Source organism: Oncorhynchus mykiss, chromosome 26 (assembly GCF_057628025.1).
Source record: "Oncorhynchus mykiss isolate SJ-2025 chromosome 26, ASM5762802v1, whole genome shotgun sequence".
Taxonomy (NCBI): Eukaryota; Metazoa; Chordata; class Actinopteri; order Salmoniformes; family Salmonidae; genus Oncorhynchus; species Oncorhynchus mykiss.
In genome coordinates this window covers 44,879,570-44,895,987 of record NC_143047.1, presented here as the reverse complement: position 1 = coordinate 44,895,987, position 16,418 = coordinate 44,879,570, and the positions used below count along the sequence as shown (strand labels likewise).

The following is a 16,418-nucleotide window of genomic DNA, read 5'->3' as shown; positions in this document are numbered from 1 at the left end:
CAGGGTTTCTGGTCTTACTGCATAAACCTAAACTTTAGGGCTAAGCTGTACGCACCAAATAGCCTACACAGCCAATCGCCAAATAATGATTTTGGAAACTGGTAGATAAAGTTAACAGCAATTCACAGAGGCAAAAATGACACTGTCAAAATGTAATTCAATAAGAATTACAAAAAGAGAGTTGAAAATGAAGAGAAGGGAGGCCCAGAAACATAATGTTTCGGAAAAGGATTTGGTGAACAGTGTCAAATCAAATTTTCAAATCAAATTTTACTCACATTTTATTGGTCACATACACATGGTTAGCAGATGTTAATGCTTGTGCTTCTAGTTCCCGACCGTGCGGTAATATCTAAACAAGTATTCTAACAAATTCACAACGACAACCTTATCCACACAAATGTAAAGGGATGAATGAGAATATGCACATGTAATTATATGGATGAGCGATGTCCGTGGAGGCAAGATGCAGCAGATGGTATAGAATACAGTATACACATACGAGGTGAGTAATGTAGGATATGTAGACATGTGTCAAAGACCATTAGGGAAATGAAAAGAGGATGGTAGCAGTGCCAGCTGCTTTACCTGTGATCATTGTGAGGCACTATACAAATTCGAGTCACAAGATGACTGGACATCAAACAGACCTATGGCATTTCAAGGGATCTGTAGCCTATACTGTTTAGATATGCTAAATGGAAACTGAAATCTGGACTGATTGTAGGTCTATAACCTCTCGCACAGCCTTTAAAATAACTCCTGCAGAATTAAGCAGTAAAACGATACACCAAATGTATACAAAATTAGGACTTGGGAAAAGGAGTGGACAAATATGATTGGTTTGTTTCTGCATCTTGAGAGAATGCAATGCTCAGTCAGATATAATCTGTACATGTGCTGGATTCATCATAAAAGCACCATAAAAAGCTGATAGTAATTCGTCCACAAAAATGTGTATCAAAGCCGAACTGAATTCTTATCAGAAACACGTTATTTTTCCTAACAACCGGTAAAACCGATGTCATTTGGACATTTTTTTTGCAAAAAAAAAAAACGTTCCACTTTTTTGTGTTATTGTACTTTTTTAAAGCGTCAATACAGGACTAAGATCGAATCGTACTACACCGGCTCGGATGCTCGTCAGATGTGGCACGGCTTGCAAACTATTACAGACTACAAAGAAAAGCACAGCTGAGAGCTGCCCAGTGACACGAGCCTACCAGAATAACTAAATTACTTCTATGCTAGCTTCAAGGCAAGTAACACTGAAACATGCACGAGAGCATCAGCTTTTCCGGACATCTATGTGATCATGCTCTCCGCGGCCGATGTAAGACTTTGAAACAGGTCAACATTCAAAAGGCCGCAGGGCCTAGACGGATCACCAGGACGTGCACTCCAAGAATGTGCTAACCAACTGAAAGTGTCTTCACTGACATTTTCAACCTCTCCCTTACTGAGTCTGTAATACCAACATGTTTCAAGCAGACCACCTGTGCCCAAGAACACTAAGGTAACCTGCCTAAATGACTACAGACTCGTAGCACTCATGTCTTGACCTGTGGTTTGAATAGATGTTACACAATCAATAGCTAAAACATTTGGGGACATTATGTCTTGTAAATTAGCCTCAATGACTCAACAAACGTGGCTCACTTCCTTAAAAAGCCTTTCTCTCACTCTGCAAATATTTAGAGAAGAAAGCAATGAAGTCTATATACTAGTTACTCGTGACAGACAGCTGAGATTTAGTCCTGGGTTCCGAGATTAAAATGTGCTGACAGATGTAGTCCCGATATTTTGACCAATCAAGTCCTTATATGCTGACGAATCAAGTCTTTGGAGTGTTAGACTTGTAATACTGCTGATTTATTGATGTGAATGTGTAACTTGGGTTAAATGTGTCACAGTTTCTCTTCTATTGGAGTGTTGTTTCCTTAGGTTACCACTGGAGGGCACCCTTACCTTGTTTTCTAGTTTCCACGGTTACCCTGATTATTTCTTATTGGTTTCACCTGTGGTTAATTACCCTCTCTGTTCACCTGGTTGCCTTGCTATTTAGGTTCCTCAGTTGGTCTGCATCTTTGCTTAGGGCTCATGTTTGATTAGTGTGCTGTTGCCCCAGCAGTCGGCACTATAGAGGACCTGTCTCCCTCCAGCAGTTATCACTATAGAGGGCCTGTCTCCCTCCAGCAGTTATCACTATAGGGGGCCTGTCTCCCTTCAGCAGTCCTCACTATAGAGGGCCTGTCTCCCGCCAGCAGTCGTCACTATAGAGGGCCTGTCTCCCTCCAGCAGTCATCACTATAGAGGGCCTGTCTCCCTCCAGCAGTCATCACTATAGAGGGCCTGTCTCCCTCCAGCAGTTATCACTATAGGGGGCCTGTCTCCCTTCAGCAGTCATCACTATAGGGGGCCTGTCTCCCTCCAGCAGTCAGCACTATAGAGCTCCTGTCTTCCGCCAGCAGTCGACACTATAGAGCTCCTGTCTCCCTCCAGCAGTCGTCACTATAGAGAGCCTGTCTCCCTCCAGCAGTCAACACTATAGAGCTCCTGTCTCCCTCCAGCAGTCATCACTATAGGGGGCCTGTCTCCCTTCAGCAGTCGTCACTATAGAGAGCCTGTCTCCCTCCAGCAGTCAACACTATAGAGCTCCTGTCTCCCTCCAGCAGTCATCACTATAGAGGGCCTGTCTCCCTCCAGCAATCATCACTATAGAGCTTCTGTCTCCCTCCAGCAGTCGACACTATAGAGCTCCTGTCTCCCTCCAGCAGTCGGCACTATAGAGCGCCTGTCTTCCGCCAGCAGTCATCACTATAGAGCTCCTGTCTCCCTCCAGCAGTCGGCACAATAGAGGGTCTGTCTCCCTCCAGCAGTCGGAACTATAGAGCTTCTGTCTCCCTCCAGCAGTCGACACTATAGAGCTCCTGTCACCCTCCAGCAGTCATCACTATATAGGGCCTGTCTCCCTCCAGCAATCATCACTATAGAGCTTCTGTCTCCCTCCAGCAGTCGACACTATAGAGGGCCTGTCACCCTCCAGCAGTCATCACTATAGAGGGCCTGTCTCCCTCCAGCAGTCATCACTATAGAGGGCCTGTCACCCTCCAGCAGTCATCACTATAGAGCGCCTGTCTTCCGCCAGCAGTCATCACTATAGAGCTCCTGTCTCCCTCCAGCAGTCGGCACAATAGAGGGTCTGTCTCCCTCCAGCAGTCGGAACTATAGAGCTTCTGTCACCCTCCAGCAGTCGACACTATAGAGCTCCTGTCACCCTCCAGCAGTCATCACTATATAGGGCCTGTCTCCCTCCAGCAATCATCACTATAGAGCTTCTGTCTCCCTCCAGCAGTCGACACTATAGAGGGCCTGTCACCCTCCAGCAGTCATCACTATAGAGGGCCTGTCTCCCTTCAGCAGTCGGCACTATAGAGCGCCTGTCTCCCTCCAGCAGTCGGCACTATAGAGCACCTGTCTCCCTCCAGCAGTCGTCACTATAGAGGGCCTGTCCCGCTCCAGCAGTCATCACTATAGAGGGCCTGTCTCCCTCCAGCAGTCGGCACTATAGAGCACCTGTCTCCCTCCAGCAGTCGGCACTATAGAGCACCTGTCTCCCTCCAGCAGTCGGCACTGTAGAGGGCCTGTCCCTCCAGCAGTCGGCACTATAGAGCACCTGTCTCCCTCCAGCAGTCGGCACTGTAGAGGGCCTGTCACCCTCCAGCAGTCGGCACTATAGAGCACCTGTCTCCCTCCAGCAGTCGGCACTGTAGAGGGCCCTTCTCCCTTCAGCAGTCGGCACTATAGAGCACCTGTCTCCCTCCAGCAGTCGGCACTGTAGAGGACCCTTCTCCCTTCAGCAGTCGGCACTATAGAGCACCTGTCTCCCTTCAGCAGTCGGCACTATAGAGCACCTGTCTCCCTCCAGCAGTCGGCACTATAGAGCACCTGTCTCCCTCCAGCAGTCGGCACTGTAGAGGGCCTGTCTCCCTCCAGCAGTCTGCACTATAGAGGGCCTGTCTCCCTCCAGCAGTCGGCACTATAGAGCACCTGTCTCCCTCCAGCAGTCGGCACTGTAGAGGGCCTGTCTCCCTCCAGCAGTCTGCACTATAGAGGGCCTGTCTCCCTCCAGCAGTCGGCACTATAGAGCTTCTGTCTCCCTCCAGCAGTCGGCACTATAGAGGGCCTGTCTCGCTCCAGCAGTCGTCACTATAAAGCGCCTGTCTCCCTCCAGCAGTCGTCACTATAGAGAGCCTGTCTCCCTCCAGCAGTCGTCACTATAAAGCACCCGTCTTCCGCCAGCAGTTGTCACTATAGAGAGCCTGTCCCCCTCCAGCAGTCGTCACTGGATGTACCAGCTAGCTATTACCAGTATAACAGTTGGATGTACCAGCTAGCTATTCCCAATATAACAGTTGGATGTACCAGCTAGCTATTACCAGTATAACAGTTGGATGTACCAGCTAGCTATTCCCAATATAACAGTTGGATGTACCAGCTAGCTATTACCAGTATAACAGTTGGATGTACCAGCTAGCTATTCCCAGTATAACAGTTGGATGTACCAGCCAGCTATTCCCAATATAACAGTTGGATGTACCAGCTAGCTATTACCAGTATAACAGTTGGATGTACCAGCTAGCTATTCCCAATATAACAGTTGGATGTACCAGCTAGCTATTACCAGTATAACAGTTGGATGTACCAGCTAGCTATTCCCAGTATAACAGTTGGATGTACCAGCTAGCTATTCCCAGTATAACAGTTGGATGTACCAGCTAGCTATTACTAGTATAACAGTTGGATGTACCAGCTAGCTATTCCCAATATAACAGTTGGATATACCAGCTAGCTATTACCAGTATAACAGTTGGATGTACCAGCTAGCTATTCCCAATATAACAGTTGGATGTACCAGCTAGCTATTCCCAATATAACAGTTGGATGTACCAGCTAGCTATTCCCAATATAACAGTTGGATGTACCAGCTAGCTATTCCCAATATAACAGTTGGATGTACCAGCTATCTATTACCAGTATAACAGTTGGATGTACCAGCTAGCTATTCCCAATATAACAGTTGGATGTACCAGCTAGCTATTACCAGTATAACAATTGGATGTACCAGCTAGCTAATACCAGTATAACAGTTGGATGTACCAGCTAGCTAATACCAGTAAAACAGTTAGATGTACCAGCTAGCTATTCCACATTAACAAAAAAATAGATAGTCCACAATGGAAAACAAACAGAGAACAAACCCTGAGAAAGATGTCTTTGACCTCAATGGGACTTCCTGGTTATATATTTTTTAAATACTACCTGTTGCTAGTTGTAAATATTGAGCTTACATAGGTTTTCACTTTAGGTATAAAGTACCACAGTATGAGTTGTAAAACCTAGCGGTCAAACAGGGAAACGATATGACGTTTTGATAACTGTGTAAATCTCTCCAGGACAACGATGACCTTTTTCAATTTATTCACCTGTGGAAAAAAACTATTTGAACCATTTCCCTGTTTGACCTCTAGGTTTTATGGGTATTATGACACGTCCACTGTGGGGCTCTATGACATAGGTATTATATAGACCTGTCTGTTTCCTCTAATGCCTCTATCGTACCTGCAGTGTCACTGTCTAAAATGGTGCGCATCATCCTCCGGATATGTGAGTGGAACACATACTATTGGATACATACGTTCCATAAATCCAATGTGTGTACCCCACGCACTGCGACTGCCTCCGCCTCTGTAACGCAACGCTGCAAGGCAAACCAAGGCCTTCCATTGGAAATGAACGGACTTCTGGTGTAAGAAAACACAATGACACTGTCGGCGTTATCGAGGCGTAGGAGTAACCTCATGTTGTGCAGAGGATGTTCCTCATCTGCTTCCTCTTAGTTGCTGATGAAGAGGTCAATGTTCTATTCTCTGCCGTTCTGCTGAGCCTTTTCCCAGGTCTTTACTCCTTCCTACACATAGTGGAAGTGTTTGGTCAGATCAGAGACCGCTGCACACAGAGCAGTGATGAGGAGCCCCGTGGAGCTGAGCCTTTCCTCAGGTCTTCACTCCTACCTACACATAGTGGAAGTGTTTGGTCAGATCAGAGACCGCTGGACACAGAGCAGTGATGAGAAGCCCCGTGGAGCTGAGCCTTTCCTCAGGTCTTCACTCCTACCTACACATAGTGGAAGTGTTTGGTCAGATCAGAGACCACTGGACACAGAGCAGTGATGAGGAGCCCCGTGGAGCTGAGCCAGATGACTCTTCCTAACAGTGTTTATTACAGTATTCCTTAGCTATGAATCAAATGATGAAGACAGATGACTCTTCCTAACAGTGTTTATTACAGTATTCCTTAGCTATGAATCAAATGATGAAGACAGACAGGTGACTCTTCCTAACAGTGTGTATTACAGTATTCCTTAGCTATGAATCAAATGATGAAGACAGATGACTTCCTAACAGTGTTTATTACAGTATTCCTTAGCTATGAATCAAATGATGAAGACAGAAAGATGACTCTTCCTAACAGTGTTTATTACAGTATAACAAAGTTGGTTGTACAGTTCCTGCTAAGTATTCTACATTTGCTACAACAGTATAGAGTAAAATGTCCATTATTTAAATATCTCTCAGGTTTCATGACAAATTTAGTTTTAAATACGGTATTTATACCTATAGTCAAACAGAGAACACACTGTTGTAAAGAGGTCTTCCTGGTTAAATAATGTTTCAATACAAATGTATTGCTAGTAGTAAATATTGATCTTTCATACGTTTACATGCCTGGCTCCTCTAGGAGTCACTAATTTGGAGCAGAGGAAGTTCCTTCTCTCCTCACAGTCCCTGGTTCCCCAAAGCTCTCCCTCTCTGGCCAGGGTCCCACAGCGGAGGTGTTGGGCGGGGCAGTGGGGCAGCCTCCCCCCGGTCCAGGCCTGGTACTCCAGGGGGTCCCCGTTCACCCACAGCCACTCGCTGGCCAGGAAGCGCAGTCCCGTCCACACATGGTCCGTCTGGGCCCCCTTTGAGTTAATCATTCTCTGGACGAGGAGCTGCTCATTCTCAGACAGCAGGCTGGTGAGGTCAGTGTAGTGTTTCCTGCAGTGCTCCAGAGCCTCCTCCCACGTCTTGTTTTTCTGAACCAGGACCACGTTCAGATCAAAGCACACAAAGGGATATTGTTCAGTGCATTGATAATCATTTATCTTTTTCTTCCACACACTAACACAGTCCTGGTTGCCTAATTTATTGTTTGGCTGGCCTTGCCCCCAAAACCTGAATGATGAGTTCCACCCTCCAGACCACTTCCACTCTGTTGGGGGAGAGGGATCTCTGTACAGACCAATCCAAACATCATCCGTTCTTGATATGTCATTGACCTCATCTACTTCGTCTTGGTTGCTGATGAAGGCCAGGTCAATGTACTTCTCTCTGCAGTACTGCTGAGCCTTTTCCCAGGTCTTTCCTCCTTCCTCCACAAAGTGGAACTGTTTGTTCAGACAGCAGGAGACCACTGCACACAGAGCAGTGATGAGGAGCCCAGTGAAGCTGCTCTTCCTCTGCATGATGTCCCAGTACTCAGTCAGTGTGGAGTGGAGCTACTCTTCCTCTGAATGATGTCCCAGTACTCAGTCAGTGTGGAGTGGAGCTGCTCTTCCTCTGAATGATATCCCAGTACTCAGTCAGTGTGGAGTGAAGCTACTCTTCCTCTGAATGATGTCCCAGTACTCAGTCAGTGTGGAGTGAAGCTGCTCTTCCTCTGAATGATGTACCAGTACTCAGTCAGTGTGGAGTGGAGCTGAGCCTGCTGCTGCTCTTATTACTTATTACTACAAGCTACCTCATCCTGGCCCCTCACCTCTACACCCAACCCACCAATCAGAGATGCTTCCTTAGCTCCACTCTACACCCAGCCCACCAATCAGAGAGGCTTCCTTAGCTCACCTGTATACCCAGCCCACCAATCAGAGAGGCTTCCTTAGCTCACCTGTATACCCAGCCCACCAATCAGAGAGGCTTCCTTAGCTCACCTGTATACCCAGCCCACCAATCAGAGAGGCTTCCTTAGCTCACCTGTATACCCAGCCCACCAATCAGAGAGGCTTACTTAGCTCACCTGTATACCCAGCCCACCAATCAGAGAGGCTTACTTAGCTCACCTGTATACCCAGCCCACCAATCAGAGAGGCTTCCTTAGCTCACCTGTATACCCAGCCCACCAATCAGAGAGGCTTCCTTAGCTCACCTGTATACCCAACCCACCAATCAGAGAGGCTTCCTTAGCTCACCTGTATACCCAGCCCACCAATCAGAGAGGCTTCCTTAGCTCACCTGTATACCCAGCCCACCAATCAGAGAGGCTTCCTTAGCTCACCTGTATACCCAGCCCACCACCTGTACACACTGGCTGGTTATTAGACAGATCTTGTGTTTTGACCTGCACACAAATGAACTAAATAGAGAATCCTTACAGACATTGAAGCAGTGCAACCTGGAATACTGAATTTTAAGAAAGTAAACAGATTTTTGCCATGTTATACTAAAGACACAAATGAAGATCTCATGGCCTGACAAGTCTAAAATGAACTTGATCCAAAATGTTGATGGACATCTCTCCACAGTGGTTCTGTGCAGGGCTCAGTGCTGCTGTTGAAGTTACTGTCAGTAATTAAAGGAACTACATAAACGTAATGATTTGATTTCCGTAATGGTCTTTGAAGCTTTGAATGAAGTTCGGGCTTTCGTAGCCCTATAACATCTGGGTCAAGGTCATTTGCATAATGTGACCTTGGGAAGAAAGAAAAACAATGTTTTCAGGAAATGACAGGAAATATGTAAATGTAGGATTTTGCCTAAAGTGTGATTTGCCTGCCATCTCTGAACAAACAGAGGTCCACAGAGAGAAATGTCCACTGTAGTGACAGGATAACCCATATGACAGGATAACACCTCTGATACCACTGTAGTGACAGGATAACACCTCTGAAACCACTGTAGTGACAGGATAACACCTCTGAAACCACTGTAGTGACAGGATGACACCTCTGAAACCACTGTAGTGACAGGATAACACCTCTGAAACCACTATAGTGACAGGATAACACCTCTGACAGGATAACACCTCTGAAACCACTGTAGTGACAGGATAACACCTCTGAAACCACTGTAGTGACAGGATAACACCTCTGAAACCACTGTAGTGACAGGATAACACCTCTGAAACCACTGTAGTGACAGGATAACACCTCTGAAACCACTGTAGTGACAGGATGACACCTCTGAAACCACTGTAGTGACAGGATAACACCTCTGAAACCACTATAGTGACAGGATAACACCTCTGACAGGATAACACCTCTGAAACCACTGTAGTGACAGGATAACACCTCTGAAACCACTGTAGTGACAGGATAACACCTCTGAAACCACTGTAGTGACAGGATGACACCTCTGAAACCACTGTAGTGACAGGATAACACCTCTGAAACCACTATAGTGACAGGATAACACCTCTGACAGGATAACACCTCTGAAACCACTGTAGTGACAGGATAACACCTCTGAAACCACTGTAGTGACAGGATAACACCTCTGACAGGATAACACCTCTGACACCACTGTAGTGACAGGATAACACCTCTGACAGGATAACACCTCTGAAACCACTGTAGTGACAGGATAACACATCTGACAGGATAACACCTCTGACAGGATAACACCTCTGAAACCAGTGTAGTGACAGGATAACACCTCTGAAACCACTGTAGTGACAGGATAACACCTCTGACAGGATAACACCTCTGAAACCACTGTAGTGACATGATAACACCTCTGACAGGATAACACCTCTGAAACCACTGTAGTGACAGGATAACACCTCTGACAGGATAACACCTCTGAAACCACTGTAGTGACAGGATAACACCTCTGACACCACTGTAGTGAGAGGATAACACCTCTGACAGGATAACACCTCTGACACCACTGTAGTGAGAGGATAACACCTCTGACAGGATAACACCTCTGACAGGATAACACCTCTGAAACCACTGTAGTGACAGGATAACACCTCTGAAACCACTGTAGTGACAGGATAACACCTCTGAAACCACTGTAGTGACAGGATAACACCTCTGAAACCACTGTAGTGACAGGATAACACCTCTGAAACCACTGTAGTGACAGGATAACACCTCTGAAACCACTGTAGTGACAGGATAACACCTCTGAAACCACTGTAGTGACAGGATAACACCTCTGACAGGATAACACCTCTGACAGGATAACACCTCTGAAACCACTGTAGTGACAGGATAACACCTCTGAAACCACTGTAGTGACAGGATAACACCTCTGAAACCAAAGTTAAGTCCCTGGCCAGAGCTGTGTCTTACCATTGATGCTTTTACTGTTGCCTTATAGGCCTAAAGCTACAACAACACTGTGCAGAACTATCAACAGGGTCTCCATGTACATAATATGTGGACTAAGACTTCACAAGGCTGCTCGTAAGGTATTTATACGTTATATTATCCAATAATCAATGGGTAAATCAAATCAAATCAATACAACAAGTGTAGACCTTACTGTGAAATACGTACTTACAAGCCCTTAACCAACAGTGTAGACCTTACTGTGAAATACGTACTTACAAGCCCTTAACCAACAGCGCAGTACAAGAAGAGTTAAGAAAATATTTACCAATAAACTAAAGTAAAACAATTATAAAAAGTAGGCAATAAAATAACAGTTAATAGGCCTAACGTTGTTAATCGAAACGCTGAACTGTCACGTTCTGACCATAGATCTTTTGTGTTTTCTTTGTTTTTAGTGCTGGTCAGGACGTGAGCTGAGTGGGCATTCTATTTTTGTGTGTCTAGTTTTCACGTTTCTATGTTTGGGCCTGATATGGTTCTCAATCAGAGGCAGGTGTTCGTCGTTGTCTCTGATTGGGAACCATATTTAGGTAGCCTGTTTGGTGTTGGGTTTTGTGGGTGGTTGTCTTCTGTCTTTGTTTCTTCGATGCACCAGATAGGACTGTTTTGGTTTTTCCACATGTTTTGTTTTGGTATTTTGCCGTGTTTATGGTCTTCATTAAACATGTTGAACTCTAACCACGCTGTGTTTTGGTCCGGTCCTTCGTCCACAGAAGAAAGACGTTACATGAACAACCAGAAATATCCCAGATTGTACCTTTTTTAGAGTGTACCTTTAAATTGAATAGATTAATGGTCATGATTTTTTATTTCTTACCTTTTTTTAAGAACTATACAAGGACATTGTTTGATATTTTACCACAGCCAATATCTTTTATAGCCTTCTTGGACTAATTAGAATTTATTTTGCAGCAATTGGTACTTTTATTTGGCGTGTTGTCTCCATAGCGATCTGGGCAGGTTTGTGTGATCTACAGTGTGTTGAGACGTGGTGAAAGACTATCCCTGTAGGCAATAAGTCCTAACGGTGTTTACCCTTCTGTCAACAGCTACACTCTATCTGCACTACTCCCTAACCACCACTAGGGGGCGCCACTTTGAAACATGGGACCTACTGAGCATGTGGAGAGGGTGGTGGTTTGTATTGTTAAGGCATAGTACTTGGTTACTGTACAATCAGGTGGAGGTTATTAGCGTTTCAGTAGCAGTTAAGGACCTTTCAGACATTCAGCTCTTCATCTATATTGTGCGTCTGTATGTGTTCCTGTTCATCCACCCTACTGGTAGTGTACAGCTGAAGACAGTTGCTGACGTCTCTGACATTTGTTACAGCATGCCAAAGACCACACTGCACCGGGCCGGGTTTGGGGTGTCAGGTTCTCCTTAAATATCCCGATGGCTAGAGAGGACAGATGGCTGTATCATATCGTCATGATCCTGACCACATTTAGAAAACAGTCTGATGTTCTGTCATGTCAACATTCAGGATGTTTTCTCAGCATTTTCAGCACTCCATCTAGACTTTAGTACTTCACAGCTAGAATAGTTTAATGTCCTCAGAATGTTTTGTGATATTTTAAAATATACTCACACAATTACTTTATTCACACAATTATGTTAATTGGTTTAATTATGTTTAATTTAATTATATTATTTAGAGATTAAGGTTAATGTTTGGGAACAGGCTAAGGTTTGGGAACAGGTTAATGTTTGGAAAGAGGATAATGTTTGGGAACAGGTTAATGTTTGACAACAGTTTAATGTTTGGAAAGAGGCTAATGTTTGGGAACAGGTTAATGTTTGACAACAGGTTAATGTTTGACAACAGTTTAAGGTTTGGGAACAGGCTAATGTTTGGGAACAGGATAATGTTTGGGAACAGGCTAATGTTTGGGAACAGGTTAATGTTTGGGAACAGGCTAATGTTTGGGAACAGGCTAATGTTTGGGAACAGGATAATGTTTGGGAACAGGCTAATGTTTGGGAACATGATAATGTTTGGGAACAGGCTAATGTTTGGGAACAGGTTAATGTTTGGGAACAGGCTAATGTTTGGGAACAGGCTAATGTTTGGGAACAGGCTAATGTTTGGGAACAGGTTAATGTTTGGGAACAGGCTAATGTTTGGGAACAGGCTAATGTTTGGGAACGGGATCATGTTTGGGAACAGGCTAATGTTTGGGAACAGGCTAATGTTTGGGGACAGGATAATGTTTGGGAACAGGCTAATGTTTGGGAACAGGTTAAGGTTTGGGAACAGGATCATGTTTGGGAACAGGCTAATGTTTGGGAACAGGCTAATGTTTGGGAACAGGATAATGTTTGGGAACAGGCTAATGTTTGGGAACAGGTTAATGTTTGGGAACAGGTTAATGTTTGGGAACAGGTTAATGTTTGGGAACAGGATAATGTTTGGGAACAGGATAATGTTTGGGAACAGGTTAATGTTTGGGAACAGGCTAATGTTTGGGAACAGGCTAATGTTTGGGAACAGGCTAATGTTTGGGAACAGGTTAATGTTTGGGAACAGGTTAATGTTTGGGAACAGGCTAATGTTTGGGAAGAGGATAATGTTTGGGAACAGGTTAATGTTTGGGAACAGGCTAATGTTTGGGAACAGGTTAATGTTTGGGAACAGGTTAAGGTTTGGGAACAGGATAATGTTTGACAACAGGTTAATGTTTGGGAACAGGCTAATGTTTGGGAACAGGTTAATGTTTGGGAACAGGCTAATGTTTGGGAACAGGTTAATGTTTGGGAACAGGATAATGTTTGGGAACAGGTTAATGTTTGGGAACAGGTTAATGTTTGGGAACAGGTTAATGTTTGGGAACAGGCTAATGTTTGGGAACAGGCTAATGTTTGGGAACAGGTTAATGTTTGGGAACAGGTTAATGTTTGGGAACAGGTTAATGTTTGGGAACAGGCTAATGTTTGGGAACAGGCTAATGTTTGGGAACAGGTTAATGTTTGGGAACAGGTTAATGTTTGGGAACAGGCTAATGTTTGGGAACAGGCTAATGTTTGGGAACAGGCTAATGTTTGGGAACAGGCTAATGTTTGGGAACAGGCTAATGTTTGGGAACAGGTTAATGTTTGGGAACAGGTTAATGTTTGGGAACAGGTTCATGTTTGGGAACAGGCTAATGTTTGGGAACAGGCTAATGTTTGGGAACAGGCTAATGTTTGGGAACAGGCTAATGTTTGGGAACAGGTTAAGGTTTGGGAACAGGTTAATGTTTGGGAACAGGTTAATGTTTGGGAACAAAGATCATTGTATCAGACTATCATTATATCAGACTATTAAACTCGATATCTGTCTTACCGCCTCCCTTCCTCACCCTTCCTCCCCCCTTACCGCCTCCCTTCCTCCCCCCTTACCGCCTCCCTTCCTCCCCCTTCCTCCCCCCTTACCGCCTCCCTTCCTCACCACTTACCCCCTCCCTTCCTCACCCGTTACCCCCTCCCTCCCTTCCTCCCCCTTCCTCTCCCTTCCTCACCCGTTACCCCCTCCCTCCCTTCCTCCCCCTTCATAATTTAACCCCTCCCTTCCTCCCCCTTCCTCCCCCTTCCTCATCATTTAACCCCTCCCTTCCTCCCCCTTTCTCCCCCATTACCCCATCCATGGGATCTTTGAAATAGATACACTCAGCTAGTTCAACATTCTCCATGGGATGGAAAACAGCAGCCAAGTACAAGGTGACTTGTTTTATTAGAGTGTGTATGAAGTTCCTCTGGAAGATGACTTTAAATGTAACTTTGGTCTCTAAAGGCGTAGATAAGAGATGTGGTAGTAGATTCATGTACAGTAAAGTTAGCTTTAAAAGGATCTATGTATCTACAGTATGTCAGACTGACGGTTCGGATGTGCTCTTGGAGAAAGGTCATGGCAACAATGTGGTTGAAATGTATTTTAGGACCTAAAAGGTCAGATATGGTGTGTTCTTAAAGGGGTAGTTTACCCCAATTTTCAAAATTATTTTTTTGTTTCCTTACCATGGTAGTTCATGCTATCTCAAATTCTAGCTATTTTCCCTGTAATGACTTTCTTCTTCTTGTTGTGAATTAATTGCAGGCCTCTCATTCGCCTGCAGGGTGGATACCAACCAAACGTTCCAGAACGTCTGAGTGGGTCTCTCTACATCTCATGTCACCCATTTCATCATTACAGTAAGACGACACCTGATGACACATATTTGAAATCACTAGAATTGAATCACATGTTGACTACCAACCGTTAACAAGAGTGTTAGGTAGACTGTCACAGCGGTGGTTACTGAACTCAATCACAGGTTGTCTACCAACCCTTCACAAGAGTGTTAGGTAGACTGTCACAGCGGTGGTTACTGAACTCAATCACAGGTTGACTACCAACCCTTCACAAGAGTGTAGAGTAGAATCAAGTGTGTTAGAGCAGGGCTGGAGGTGAGGCCTGCAGGAGGGTATCTCTCCAGGAGGAGGTTGGTTAGAGCACTACTGGAGGTAAGGCCTGCAGGAGGGCAGCTCTCCAGGAGGAGGGCTGGTTAGAGCAGGACTGGAGGTAAGGCCTGCAGGAGGGCAGCTCTCCAGGAGGAGGCTGGTTAGAGCAGGACTGGAGGTAAGGCCTGCATGAGGGGGGCTCTCCAGGAGGAGGGCTGGTTAGAGCAGGGCTGGAGGTAAGGCCTGCAGGAGGGCTAATCTTGAGGAGCAGGGCTGGTTAGAGCACTACTGGAGGTAAGGCCTGCAGGAGGGTATCTTTCCAGGAGGAGGCTGGTTAGAGCACGGCTGGAGGTAAGGCCTGCAGGGCTGGTCACCCTGTCTATGGCTCCATCAGGTATCATTGACTGACAGGGAGACATTCAGGCTGTACCATCTGTTCTACAGAAGCATCTCTAACAGTTCACTATCTGCAGAAACACTGTGTTCAGTTAGAAGGGGTTTCCTATTGAAAACACTGTTAGAGGGGTTTCCTATTGAAAACACTGTTAGAAGGGGTTTCCTAGTGAAAACACTGTTAGAAGGGGTTTCCTATTGAAAACACTGTTAGAAGGGGTTTCCTATTGAAAACACTGTTAGAAGGGGTTTCCTATTGAAAACACTGTTAGAAGGGGTTTCCTATTGAAAACACTGTTAGAAGGGGTTTCCTATTGAAAACACTGTTAGAAGGGGTTTCCTATTGAAAATACTGTGCTCAGTTAGAAGGGGTTTCCTATTGAAAACACTGTGCTCAGTTAGAAGGGGTTTCCTATTGAAAACACTGTTAGAAGGGGTTTCCTATTGAAAACACTGTTAGAAGGGGTTTCCTATTGAAAACACTGTTAGAAGGGGTTTCCTATTGAAAACACTGTTAGAAGGGGTTTCCTATTGAAAACACTGTTAGAAGGGGTTTCCTATTGAAAACACTGTTAGAAGGGGTTTCCTATTGAAAACACTGTTAGAAGGGGTTTCCTATTGAAAACACTGTTAGAAGGGGTTTCCTATTGAAAACACTGTTAGAAGGGGTTTCCTATTGAAAACACTGTTAGAAGGGGTTTCCTATTGAAAACACTGTTAGAAGGGGTTTCCTATTGAAAACACTGTTAGAAGGGGTTTCCTATTGAAAACACTGTTAGAAGGGGTTTCCTATTGAAAACACTGTGTTCAGTTAGAAGGGGTTTCCTATTGAAAACACTGTGCTCAGTTAGAAGGGGTTTCCTATTGAAAACACTTTTAGAAGAGGTTTCCTATTGAAAACACTGTTAGAAGGGGTTTCCTATTGAAAACCCTGTGCTCAGTTAGAAGGGGTTTCCTATTGAAAACCCTGTGCTCAGTTAGAAGGGGTTTCCTATTGAAAAGCTAAATCAGATCACCTGAAACAGCTCAGCAGTGAAGGGCTGATTTTTACTTTTACCTGATGAATTTTCTGGTCACGACATGGAGTCTTCTTGTTTCTACAGTTTACTACTTTACCAGCAAACAGGGACAATGGCTCGTCTTCAGAGGTAAGTATCAGGTTTGAAGG

General features: G+C 44.9%; 1 protein-coding gene across 1 annotated transcript; it reads right to left on the bottom strand.

Moving 5' to 3' along the window:
- Positions 1-6,260: 6,260 nt before the first annotated feature.
- On the bottom strand, positions 6,261-8,038 carry LOC149971487 (putative C-type lectin domain family 20 member A). The gene has a single exon (XM_090223238.1). The coding sequence runs from the start codon at positions 7,565-7,567 to the stop codon at positions 6,773-6,775; it is 795 nt and encodes a 264-aa protein (XP_090079364.1). The 5' UTR covers positions 7,568-8,038; the 3' UTR covers positions 6,261-6,772.
- Between the last annotated feature and the right edge of the window lie 8,380 nt (positions 8,039-16,418).